Here is a 13,391-nt window from a genome sequence, read left to right as displayed (position 1 = left end):
GCTTTAGAAGAGAATCCACAATAATTGAGCGCCGAGATAGTTTGAAAGGACAAAAGAAAAAAATTTCTTTACCCAGCATGTAATTAGCCTGTGGAACTCCTTGCCACAGGTTGTGGTGGCCTAGATGACTTCATGAGGTGTTTGGACAAATTTCTGCAGGAAAAGTCAATCGCAAGTTACAAGCAATGATGGGTATGTGCAACCTCCTGATTTTAGAAGTAGGCTGCCTCTGAATGCCAGGTGCAAGGGAGGGCACCAGGTCTCTTGTTTTGTGTGCTCCATGAGGCATCTGGTGGGCCACTGTGAGATACAGAAAGCTGGACTAGATGAGCCTTTGGCCTGATTCAGCGGGGGGCTCCCTTATCTCTACAAGTGGGCATTGCCTTTCAATCAGTCTACTAATTCACTTTTGCACCCCCCCCCCAAAGTGAATCTACCATTGGGTGGGGAGCAAACATACCATTGGGTGGGGAGGAGAGACCATTTGTAGGGTGGAACTAGCAGGTGAAATGCCCTTTCTTCTCTGCCTTCCAGGGCTCCCCCCTTATATTCCTATTATCACAGCAAACAGGAGGGTAGTACGAGAGGCATACTATCCTGGCACCTGGGGCAGTGACATAATGACATTGTGTCATGTGATGTCACTTCTGGGTTCTCTCCGGAGGAGAGGTGCTTGCTGCAGCGGCTTCGTGCCTCCTGTTCCTTCTCCTGTGGACGCCCAGCACTCCTCTATTACTAGGGCAGAGCCTGGTGGAAGTCATGCACCTGGTGAAAGTCTAGCATAGTGCCCAGAGAAGTTATTCCTCAGCCTCCTCCTGGATAGTACCACACATTTGTCAAGATAGCAGATCATCCTCAGTACAACTTGTTTAAATAGGACAGGAAATAAGTCACATGAACTGATTTATATTATACCTCAAGAGTATTTTAACTTGATCAGCTTCAAGCTAGCCACATTCGACTTCTGTGGAAACACAGGGATGGTTATGCAGCATTTTTTTTAATGCAGTAAGAAACAAGTCCCCAACCAGGACAAAACAACCCAAGATGACTGGCTCACTTCAAGTCCTCTCCAGACACCCTAGGGATGTCAACATTGCTCCCCTAGCTGAACAGAGCAGAGGTCAGCAATTGTTTGTCCCACCCTACACAGTCACCGCTTTCATCACAAAGTATTTCATGACCCAACCTTAAGTATGGTGGCAATCAGAGGATCAGAAACTACCCAAGTTAATGGCAACTTCATCCTTCTTGCCCCTTCAACTCTGTCAAAATATTTCACTCCTGCTTGTTCCTGCCTTTCTATCCCTGGAATACCTCCAAGGTTTTCCAAGCAAACTGTTCCAAAAACTTAACTTTTGTCCAATGTTGCTTTTGTAAACAGTCCTCACACACCAACTGGTGGAGATAATCATGATGACATAAGGAAGTCCAGTAGGCTCCTTTATTATTAGCTTTTTTGGCAAGAGAAATACATTAACATTGAAAAGTCTTCAGAATCAGCCTTCTTTGAATAGTTAACTTCAATAGTTGAAATGCGGTCTCTCAAAGTCATTGACTTATAACAATCCTGAGATTCCTAAAATATTGTCCATAATAGCCTGTAGCAGCTATGAAACTTGATGACCGAGTTGATTGAAATTTAAGGGATGTGTGATCCATTGTCCAATGTTCACGCACTGCCCATTAAACAAAACATTTTCTCTAGTGCAAAGATGTACAACAGCATCCAGCAAAAGACTGTAAGCTAGCCATACCCAGACTAAGAGTGTTGCTCTAAAATCTATGCAGGGGATAAAGGACTTTTGGGAATGGTGTCTCCTACCTACATTTCTGTCCCACTTAATGTTGGAAGCATTGACTCCAGTTTTGCTTTCTGAACCTGTATCTGTCCACAAAGGGGGCAGGAATAAAAGTAGCTCGGAAGAGGGAGATGCTTCCTGTCACACCTCTAGCCATCCCTCTCTTCAAAAAAGCTGCCTCCTAGTGACTCAGATCAGAGACCAACCCCGAAGCATGGACCACAGGAGGGCAGTAACTAGAGAGAATGCTATCTATGAACCAAAATCATTGAAATAGTTCCAATTTCTGGGTCAGGAGGTGAATCCCTGGAAAGTTGGTTGGCCCCTCCAGCAGTATTCCTCTGCTGCTTTGAAAATTTTATATTATAACTTTATCTGTATCTGGTTCATTTTACAAGCATTTAATTCCAAACCCCTTCATTGATATAGTTGACCCTCTTACGGCTTCATGCCATTTGTTGTTCAAGGGTTTTAATAGTTCTTGGTTTATTAGTAGTTTTTTATTATGTGATTTTAAGCAGTTGTAAGTTGCCTCAAGGGCTCCTTGGGAGGCAGAAAGGCAGCATATAAATAAAACAAAGTTGTAAATTAAATTAAAAAGTAAATAAAGTCATAATCTTACATAACGCCAGTGGGTCAGTTCTGATAATACCAATAAATGCAGATATACCATTGACTGGCTTGCCAATCATGCAATCACTGAGAGCCAGGATGGTGTGGTTCTGGAGTTGAACTTAGATCTGGAAGATCCAGGTTCAAATCCCCACTCAGTCATCAAGTTTCCTGGGTGACTTAGAGGTAGTCACTATCTCTCACCCTAGCCTACCACACACGGTTATTGTGAAGGCAAAAGGGAGGGAAGGAACTACGTACACCACCCTGAACTGCCTGGAGAAGGGAGCAAATGTGAAATAAATAAGAAATGAGTGCACATATATTCCATTTTCCCTTGGCACCATTCCATTCTATACATGCGGGAAGGGTGTGCGTGAAATGTTTGAAATGCCTGCAATAGTTTTGTTTCAAAACTAAAAAAGCAACTAGAATTGTGTGATTAGAACAGAAGGGCACTTACTGAGGAGGCAGAGATGGCGACTGCTTGGAAAGCATTGTCTAAACTGGGCCAGTTATAGAGAAATGGCTGAAAATGCCACAATATTCTTATGATGTTGAAATGGGACAGAACATTTTTAATAGGAATAAATAAAAATAAGATAACTGAAGCAGTCTGCTTGGCTGTACATTATTGGATGGTCATTCATATCCACTAGGGGGCGTGTGAAGCCTGTGTTTACTGAACAGCGTGTGAGATGACTTTGTGCAAGTGTCCATCTGATGACCGTGTAGACTGAACTTCCAACATGACCACGATAAACATTTCTTTCATTGCACTCATTTCCAACCACTCAAATCCTCACCTGGTGGGATATTCTTTTTCGAAACAAACTTACATGACAGGTGTGAACATACTCTGTAAATATCTTCTGGGTTCCAGGAGAACTGGAGACACGTCTTGAGTTCACAGCTCTAATTTCTTGTTTTGTTATATGCATTTAATGTACAAGAGTGTATGAACAATTGTATTGGTTTATCATGCTGTGGACACTCATTCACGAACAACTACCAGTTGCTTATGTGTAAACACAGTCCTTGTTTTGATACCATTTCTGCCAGAAGAACTCTGAAAGCCTGTCTTGATTGGCCAACAGAAAACAATGCAAAGCCCGCGACCACCTGTATATATTACAAATTTTTATCCACTTCTAATCAAAAGCCCAGACCTGCAACCTGGAACAGAAACACTCAAACAAAATGAAAATGTACTAAAATTTAATCATTCATAAAAGCTGTAATTTAATCTGTGACAGTAAAACACAAGAAGCAATATTAGAGTTGGTTTAGTATATTATATATTTTAGCTTTCAAAGCCATAGAAATCAGTTATCCCAGTTTTTTTTTCCTATAAAAGACCCATTTTTTCCCCCAAAGCATTATGCACAATTTTAATTAGAATATAATGGCAGAATGAAAATAATGATATTCCATAACTTTTTTTTTTTAAATATAAAATGAAGTCAATGACTTGGAAAGTTATTTGCTGCAGTGAGTTCAAAGGGTAAAATTTGAATAGTTATATCTATCATGGTAGATATAAAGTATTAAATGACTGACCATTTTTAGTGCTTGATGGGAGAAGAATTATGTATAATAAGAGGTCAATATGAAATTATAGTAGCATTATCTAACATTTGAAATGCATCCATGCTCTTTTGTATAATCATACAACTAGAGTCAATTATATTTATTATCACATCTGTTAACTGCTATTGCAAAGGAGACGAACTATTGTCTTCAATTTCCAAGAGATATACACAGAGCAATTTTTTTCTTTTCCATTTCTTTTTCCCCCGGGACCTTTGTGCAAACCATTATAAGATCTAAATTCTTCACATAATATATAAAAAACAGAAGCCTCTTTCAGATATGTTGCTAATTCGTGGTGTAGTTAGTTGAAGTCTGGAATGCTGGCACTTTCCAAATTAGGCAACAGTTCTTCATTCCTGTAATTCTGGGCAAAGAGATATTATGAGTTAGCACCCAGCTCCGACCAAACTTCTTAATTCAAAGACACGAGACTGCAGGTACTCTCCCCTAACATTCATAGCAGGAAGAACGACGGGCACATATGGAATGGCATGATGGTTGCTGAACCTGGTTCAAGTCAAAAGGCCCAGGCCCATTAAAACGCACACATTTCAAAGATCATAGTCGTTAACTTTGCACATTTTGATCCTGAATAACTTAAGCACAGGGTACCTAAGGGACCACTTGCTCCTATACAAGTTTGTTAGTTAAAATCAATTGTAAAAGCCCTATTACTGGGTGCTCCAGCCATCAGGTTAGGCATGTAATGAGGAGAGACAGCCTTTTCTGTGGTGACTCCCCAACTTTGAGACTGCTACCCATGAGATGTCCATTTAAAGTGCCTAGTCTGATGAGTTTTAGGCACCAGAATGAGGCGGTTTTAGTTTTCTGTGCTTTAATCTAACAGTGGTGCTGGTGTCTTGTCGGTGGTGTTGTTTCATTGCCATTTTATCAGCTGTGTATTTTTTAAAACATCGGCATGTGTTCTTATGATCATATTTAGAGTTGAATTTGTTTTAGAATTTTAGAGTATGTCATATTTTAGAGTATGTCATATTTTAGTATGTCAGAATTTTAGAGTATGTCATATTTAGAGTTGAATTTGTTAGCAGCCTAGTAAATCTTCTGGAATCGACAGGCAGGATACAAACATCCTGAAGTAGTAAATAAAAACCTTCATTAGGACCAATCTAACAAAGAAGCATAATTTTGAGTTCAACAAAACTCTTCATTGTATCGGATTTTAAGCAAAAAAACAGGAGGAAGAAAAAGAGTCTGATAAATCTTAAAACTGATTGGGGGAGATTTGTCCATATTTACAACTCAATCTTATACATGTCTACATAAAAGCAAGCTCCATTATAGTCAATGGGACACGTGAGAGTCGATAGGATTGCAGCCTTAGTCAGCCTTAGGCTGCAATCCTATACACACTCACCTGAGAGTGAGCCCCATTGACATCAATGGGGCTTACTTTTGAGCAGACATGCATTGGATTGTACTCTTCATTAGAAGAGGATGTGCTTGGTACAGAAGGCCTTGTGTTACCCACAAGGAAATAGGGACATAGAAGCTTGATTACTTGGTTTTGACCACCATGGCTACATGCAAAATTCACTCTATTCCTTTAGTACAGTGGTTCCCAAACTGTGACCCATGGCTCCCCGGGAAGCAGTTGAAACTGGCCAGGGGTGCTACAGAATCCTTTTGAAAAACCTGCCACCAATACAATGTACTGGATTGTACCTGTAATGGAGAACCATGGACAATGGTCCAGTAGGTCAAGGGAGTCAACCAGCTGAAAAAATTTGGGAACCACAGCTTTAATATGATATAATTGAGAACTGAATTGCTCAGCATTTTCAAGCTCTCTCTGTGTCTCTTTATGATCTGCATGTAAGGGGCAGGGGTGGGGAAGAACACACAATAGCAGATCTGTGCCTGGCATTTTCCTGACACAGATTAACGATCACTAGAAAAGGAGATTAGAAACGAGATGCTAAATACTAATGAGTCAGCAGGTGGCACTTCAATGTCAAGAGGAAATGTGTGCACAGACCTGAGTGTGCATACTGATGGCATATTGGCTTGTCGGCTCCAAAACCACACGGCCTGAAGTGCAGGAAGAGAGAGAGGCCTCCAAAGAGTGCAGTTTTCCACTCTGCCAAAAGGTTGCCGAATACCATTTCCCCCCAGGGTAAATACAGACCTTTAAAGCAACAGCAGTGTAATACTTCAAGCCAATCCTCTGTGTTGGGGGGGGTGTGCATGCATGCACACATGCACACACACGCATGCACATTCGTTATTTCTTTCTATAGGGTAGCACCCTGATCTCTGGGGAAACAGGAGAAGTACTGTCCTATGAACAGCAAGTACTACTGCCTGGCTCAGTGGGAGGGACATGGAGCTGATGCACTGGATATTTCTTTTGGCAAACGTCTTGACGTGGAGAGACATGAGTGATCAAACTCGCAGCAAAGCAGAGATTCTGTCTAGTTAAATCTATCAGGTCACTGTTGTGTAACATACTGCCTTCCAATGTACTGGGGAAAACTAAACAGATTCACAAGAAAAACAATGCATCATTTCTCTCATGCAGGACATTAATTGTCCTCGCTCTGCAGTCTTTCAACTTATTCTCAGGATTCATGAAACAACCTGGTCTGCACCTACTGTAAGCAAGCCCACTTGAAGATTCACGCATGCTCAATGATCTCAATACAATAGATGCTGCTAAGCAAACTTGCAAATGAGGCTATGGACTGCTCTCCCTGCCGCCATCTTCCTTGAACACTTTGTTCTGGTCTGCATTGGGAAGGAGAGACTGGCCACTAGAGAGTGAAGAATGAATAATCTGTACAACTGCAAACCCTGTGCCAGTTTTACCACGTGGAAGTCATTCCTCTCCAGGTCTTAAAATGTATGAGGTGGGGATGATGTTCTATCAGGCATCCTTTATACCAGGGGTGCTCAATAGGTGGATCGTGATCTACCGGTAGATCGCGAGGCAAAATGAGTAGATTGCGGAGTGCCGACCCCCCCCTTCAGGTGCCTCTGGGAGGAAATGCCGGGAGTAAGGCCCACTGTACTCAATGGGGCTTACTCCAGGTAAGTGTGGCTAGGATTGCAGCCTCACAGCCTAATCCTAGGCATGTCTACTCAGGAGTAAGTCCTGTTATACTCAGTGGGGCTCAAGGTGCACCAACATACATTGTACACATAAATGTTATATGTTATGATAGCGCGAACATTGTAAATAAAACTCTGGTAGATACCTCCAGGCCTTGCTGGGTTTCAAAGTAGCTCTCGAGCCGAAAAAGTGTGAGCACCCCTGCTTTATACAAACTACCTGAGCAGAGGGAATACTTGGCCGAATTACACAGAAACAGTATTTCTGTACCTTTACACTTGGAAAGTTTGGCAGCTTCTCAGTTCTTTGCCCTGAGTCCAGGAGGCCTCCACCTCCAGTTTGCAGCTGTCCTTACATCATACTGCAGCAGCTAAGTACCAACACACATCCCAGGAAGGCCACAAGATTAACCACCTGGGAATAAGGGGACAGTCCAATGTCTGTACGTTTTGGGCAGTTGCTCACCTGGCTCAGAGCTGCTGCATGCTGTGGGTCTAGAGCAGCAGACATGATTTCTTTTTAGGCTTCTTCTTTTCCACTGGTGTTTTTCTATTTATCTGTCTGACGAGATCATAAAAGATCTGCAATAGAAAGAGTATGGAGCACAATTAGCAGGGTAGGCATTTGGGCAGCCACGCTTTACACAGCCATGCACTGTGGTATAAAAGCTGTTGACCAAATCAAGTTAGAAGGTGTGAAATAAATGGGACATAGACATGGAAGAAAAGGAGGAGGGTTGAAATCCTTTCTGCAGTTCCCTGACTTTAATCTGGGTCAAGCACTTCAACTCCTTGCTACAGCAGTGCAGAATGGTCACAATTTATTCAGACTTCCGAAGCTTTTCATTTCCTACTGGGGCTTACTCTGCTACACTTGCAGTGGCTACAGCATAAGACAAAACAGGAAATGCTTTTAAGAACCCCTACTCTACCTTGGATAAAAACCAGCTTCCTACGTAAGACAAGTTGTGCACTTCATGTGCTGGACAGACACTAGCTCAAACACTTGGCAACATAACCAATGTCCATGGGGAAGTCACCTACCGCTTAGGTCCAAGAGTTCCTCTTACAAAGCAGTTACTTGTTGCCTGTTTTCTTGGAAGAGCCATCTTGCATGATCATCTTCAGCTGTCTCACACCGCGTCGGACTATTGGTCCATCTAGCATAGGGCTGTTTACACTGACAGAGGCAACTCCCCAGTAGGGCTCTGCCCCTGCCCAATCTAGAGATGCCAGGAATTGAACCTGGGACCTTCTGCATGCCAAGCATGTGCTCTATTACTTAGCCATGGCTAGTCCTTAAATGAGCACCTTCTATTTTCCCTCATTGTGATTAATGGCAGCATGAGCTCTCCCAATGAGCTACAGCCTTTCCCCATATCCCAGGAAATGGCCACTCTCCAAAGTCTCTGGCAGAGGGGTTCGTCCAGCCTTGCTACTTAAAATCCAGATTCACTGTAGTCATCAAGGATTCAATGAACACCATGAGGTCTTATAAACATGCCTGTCCACTAATTAGATTTTTCTGTCCACTAATTAGATTTTTTAGCTACCTATTATCTAGCTCAGTGTTCTTTAGCCTTGGCGTCGAGACCCCAATGGGATCACGAATCCCGAGCTGTTCCTCAGCTGCAGGGTTGTGGCAACTTACTGGAACAAAAAAGGCTGAAGATCACTGGGCTAGAGCACTACCAGGTAAAGGGGGAGGCATCTGGTGTACTCCTTCAGATACCAAGAAATTGTGCTCCAATCCTGCTCAGGTTCTTGTGCTAAAATAGCTTTCATTAGTGCCAGGTTTCATGGTAAATTTTACTGCTCTCTCAGATAAGAATATTTGGTTACAGTAAACAGTGCTGGGAGGGTGTGACGGGGGGGGGGAGAGTGGGCAGCAATAGGTAGGCAGATAGGATCCCAGGAGGAGGGCAGGTTTGACAGGGGTCCCTAGTTTCATACTTGATCAAGGTTGTGGCACAAAAAAAGTTGAAGACCACTGATCTAGCTTATGACTGAATAATCTGTTTAAATAATATTACCAAAACCTCCAATATGGGTGCCTTTTCATTGATACAGATATGCAAAATACTTTACAGTTTATTTTTATTTACAGAATGGTATAAAATACACAATCTTATAGTTTAATGAACTCAATGTACATAATGAGAGATTGTAGGTGTTCTTATGCAATACATCTTATAAGGCTGGATGGAAAACCACACTTTAATTCATTTTTTTCTCAACCTACTAAAGTGAATTCCAACAAGCACCAGGTCTATAGTATTTTGCCTGTAAACCGCAATGCCTAGCAATTGGATACTGCCTCGATATCTTTTTTTTTAAAAAGACTGAAGCATAGCCAAGCACTTTCAAAAAGCATGATAAAGCCAGCATCTCTTTCACTTCACACAATAACACTCTGTAACAGCATTTAGGTTTCTCACACTCCCTCCCTGCTGGGTTTACAGTTACATGGCTTTATGCTGTCAGCCTAAGGCAAAACACATCAGCTCATACTCTGATAAGGTCACCTGGCTTTTTGCTAGAAGCTCAAGAGAGCTTGGAGGTCAAAGATTGCTTAGGAAAGGAGATGGAATGATTTAAGGGAGGATCCCAATGGGAGACACAGGGACAGCCAGAAGGCATCTACCACTTTTTCTAATAAACTCCAGATGCCCTATTGCTAGTCATTTGTGGCCAAGCTAGATTTCCAAAGAGCCTCATAATCTTGGAGTTAAACCCACACAATTGTGTGAAGTTTGCAACTATAAGGACTGGCCCACAGGGCTATTGCACTGGGGCCAAATCAAAAGGAAGAGATGTTATAAAATCTCCAAGCTGCTCAAAACACAGAGCCTACTGTCAAACCGATGCAGCATAAACTATCAAAAGGAACTGAATTAATGACCTTGTGAACATTCATTATTTAATATCACATTCTCAGAAAGACAGAATAAGATGTGCAGATCCTTAAGACTTCTTCTCAGTTCTGTTGAGTCCAACAGCAGGCAAAGCAAGAGAGAGAAGCGACATGAGATACCGACTCCCCTCTGAGACTCTTTGGGATGAAAGTCCTTTTAGATTTTGGAAAACAAGAAACTATAACTGGAAATCACTTGTTGCTTCCAAAACACAAAGGCTCTTCGGGAACTGAACAATCTTATGGTAGAGCCATAAGAAAACCAAAAATCAGCCCCCAAATTCATTTCCAAACTTGAATCAAGAAGAAAAGAACAAAAACAAAATACAGACTTCAGCACAGACCTCAATGTAACATAACATTACGTTAGCATAGCATATGTGCCAAACACTGAAAACCCGAATCACTCATTGAGGATGGCTCTGTAATTGATGGGTGGCTACCTTGGACACAGAAGAGTTGCCTGCAGACAAATGAAGGTGCACCACTTTCCTCTCCTGGCAGAGCTCATTGTCAGCCCAATCCTACCAAACTCCCCGTATGCCAATGCAGTGGGACTGACGTGGCTTCTGCTGCACCCCACAGGAGTGTTTTGGCTGCTGGAGGTCTTCTTGGGGTAAGGGAACATTTGTCCCCTTGCCCAGGGTAAATTCCAGCTGCCACTATGGGTCAACTCAGACCTGTGCCAGTAATACTGCTGGCACAAGTCTGTGATGCAGGCAGATCAGCCCCTGGAAGGGGGTTCTGGATTTGGCATGCACTGCTACTGCTGAACACAAGCCCTCCCAGACCCAATTCGTTCATCTCCCGCTCCATCTCTTCCCTGTTCCTCCCATCCCCCACTACACTCTACTCCCTAACTGCCCTGTTTCATCCCCTTCTCCAGGGTTAGGTCAGATAGGCTTCCTGATGTCCACTGGTCCTCTGGCCTTCCTATCAGCACACTGGCAGCTTGTGCTATCACAAAGTGAATTACAGCTGCTTTGTGGCATCCTGTGCATGCAGAACACCTGTGCATGTGTTCTGCTGGCGCTAATCACTGATAGGATTGGACCATGACATATATAAAAGTACTTTAGAAACCCCTATCTGTTTTCCTAAGAAAGTATTTCAGATACAATGCCAAATGATAGTGTCTGAACTGGCATCATCTGATAAACTATAATTTGCAAGCAGCAGCCAAAGTCCCGCATGTAGGTACCAAAAAAGTCAGAGACAAAAAGGATGAGAAAGACCTGGTTTGATAGTAATGTGTGTAAAGGAGTTCTAGGGGTCGTCTGGTCTCACTCACCTTCCTCTGGGGCAGATGGTCTTCCGGATAAGTTCTATAGCAAAGAAAGACCAGTGGGCCCTGGCAGGCATCTGGCCTGCCAAGAAACTATTGTACCTGCGGGGTACTAGGAAAGCCACCCATCGATGAGCATGGGTCTCCACCCAGGGAGACAGTGCCAGATCAAGAACTGTGGGAAAGGCAGCAGAACCCCCAGAATAGGCACTAGTTCTGTACTATTTGGCCTTCATTTGGAATGAAAAATGCAATTCCAGGCACTACATTTTAAGAAGGACATTGGTAAGTTGGAAGGCCAACTGTCAGAATACTGTAGTAGTCGTCTGTATTGGCAAGGGAGTTGGACTAGATGACATTCAAGAACCCTTTCCTCCAAGTTCTCCAACCGTTTCAACTCAAATACTCTATGATCTTATGAAATCATGGTTAGAATCTGGTTTGCAAACCACAATTTGTACAAAATGTGGTTTGGCATCACACATTAAAAAAACAACCATGATTTGGGAAGTGGTCAGGGATTCTCGTGAGAGGCAGAAAAACCCCATAAATCAGGGTTTGCCGGTACATCTGGATCACAAAATGTTGGTTTGGAGTCTAAAAGAAACAGCACAAGTTATTATGTGGCATTATTCCTAATCAACCCAATCCCTTGTTGCTTGCCTTCTCAGTACTGCCAATAGAAAAGCATCTTCACTTACTCACAGCCCAATCACTTACCTGGGAGTACTCTCAATTGAACACAGTGAAACTTACTTGAAGTAAACGTGCATCAGACTGCAATGTTAATGCCACATTTACTCCACTGGGAGTCTATTAACTCTTTCAGACAACTGAGTATCAGCTAACAAATATGCACCCATTTTCTCACGATCCTTGATGAAGGAACCATGTTTGTTTGCACAGAGCAAAAAATAAAATTCTGATTGACAGTTACTGCCACACGTAATAGCAACACTGTCATCAGCTTCAGTGATGTCTACTTTCCAGCCCATACAACTTAAGTGATGTCAGCAAGGACTGTTTAATGACGGGTACTTGGAAGATACTATGAGAACTTCAGGCAATCTACACCTCATTTAGAATGTTGCCACTCACTAAAGACCCACTTCTGTGGTTGTATCTGATTTTTAAAAAAGAACTAACCTTCTTGCAATTCCCTACATTCCTCTGGACAAATATCTGTGGCTGAACCAACTACTTACCCATTTTTATTTTCAAGTCAAAATACTGATGGAAGGGATATTTCGCCTTTGGAACCCAACTCCCAATTTCCAACCTATTTTCTGCCCTTGTTTACCGCTTCTTATTTCCCCTCTCTTCCCCCCGCTTTGGTGCTATTTTCTTATGGGCTAGAGCTGCCCTGTTTCCAAGAAACATCTCAAGCTTGAACTCGGGGCCCTGTGAGATTAAAATGCAATGCATGGCAGACCTATTTACACAGGTGCTTGCCAAGCAAACAGGACAAAAACCATTAAAGCACCACTTTCAGTTCCACTGTAAAGCAGCAGCTTTTGGGAGGGGCAGGCAGAGAAGAGCTCTGGACTAAGAGATCAGCTTTCTCTAATGCACTGATAGCAGAAAGAATCAGATACTGACAAATCCAAGGAGTTAATATTGACACCCTGCAATATGGGCTCGAATGCTTTAGACTGGCTAGTTGTTCTGTGGCAGGTCTCACTTTTAAACAAATGCTATTCTGTAAGAACAGCAGAAGTGCAAAAAACATTCCATGGGAAACACTTCAGAATGAAATTGTCAAAACACAAGTTGTGAGAGACGCGAACAGCCACTGTATGATCAGGAGATGGTGCGTACACACATATCCCACTTGTGAAAGATCAACCAATAGTTACCTCGTTAACATTGATTTTAGATTTTGCAGATGACTCTAGAAAGGCACAGTTACACCACTGTCTTGCTAAGTTTTGTCCCTGTTCTTTGCCAACTACACGTTCGTCTTCCAGGTCACATTTATTGCCAACCAGAATCATGGGAACCTGCACAGACAGAAAGACAGAGAGAGCATGATTAAATGACACTCCAAACTGCTTGCTTAATCTGCACTGGTTCGTAAAAATAATTGCTGGCTAAGGTCATCCGTTTCTAGACC

General features: G+C 42.6%; 1 protein-coding gene across 2 annotated transcripts in view; it reads right to left on the bottom strand.

Moving 5' to 3' along the window:
• Positions 1-3,615: 3,615 nt before the first annotated feature.
• The window catches only part of RAP1A (RAP1A, member of RAS oncogene family), a 106,363-nt gene continuing 96,587 nt past the window's right edge, over positions 3,616-13,391 (bottom strand). For both annotated transcript variants that reach the window (XM_066623909.1, XM_066623910.1), the window contains exons 7-9: positions 13,135-13,278; positions 7,546-7,661; positions 3,616-4,371 (exon numbers count right to left, since the gene is read on the bottom strand). In XM_066623909.1, coding sequence (XP_066480006.1) covers positions 7,575-7,661; positions 13,135-13,278 — 231 coding nt within the window. In that variant the 3' untranslated portion in view covers positions 3,616-4,371; positions 7,546-7,574. The remainder of the gene's footprint in view (positions 4,372-7,545; positions 7,662-13,134; positions 13,279-13,391) is intronic.

Source organism: Tiliqua scincoides, chromosome 4 (genome assembly GCF_035046505.1).
Source record: "Tiliqua scincoides isolate rTilSci1 chromosome 4, rTilSci1.hap2, whole genome shotgun sequence".
Lineage (NCBI taxonomy): Eukaryota > Metazoa > Chordata > Lepidosauria > Squamata > Scincidae > Tiliqua > Tiliqua scincoides.
This window is presented reverse-complemented; position numbering and strand designations above follow the sequence as displayed.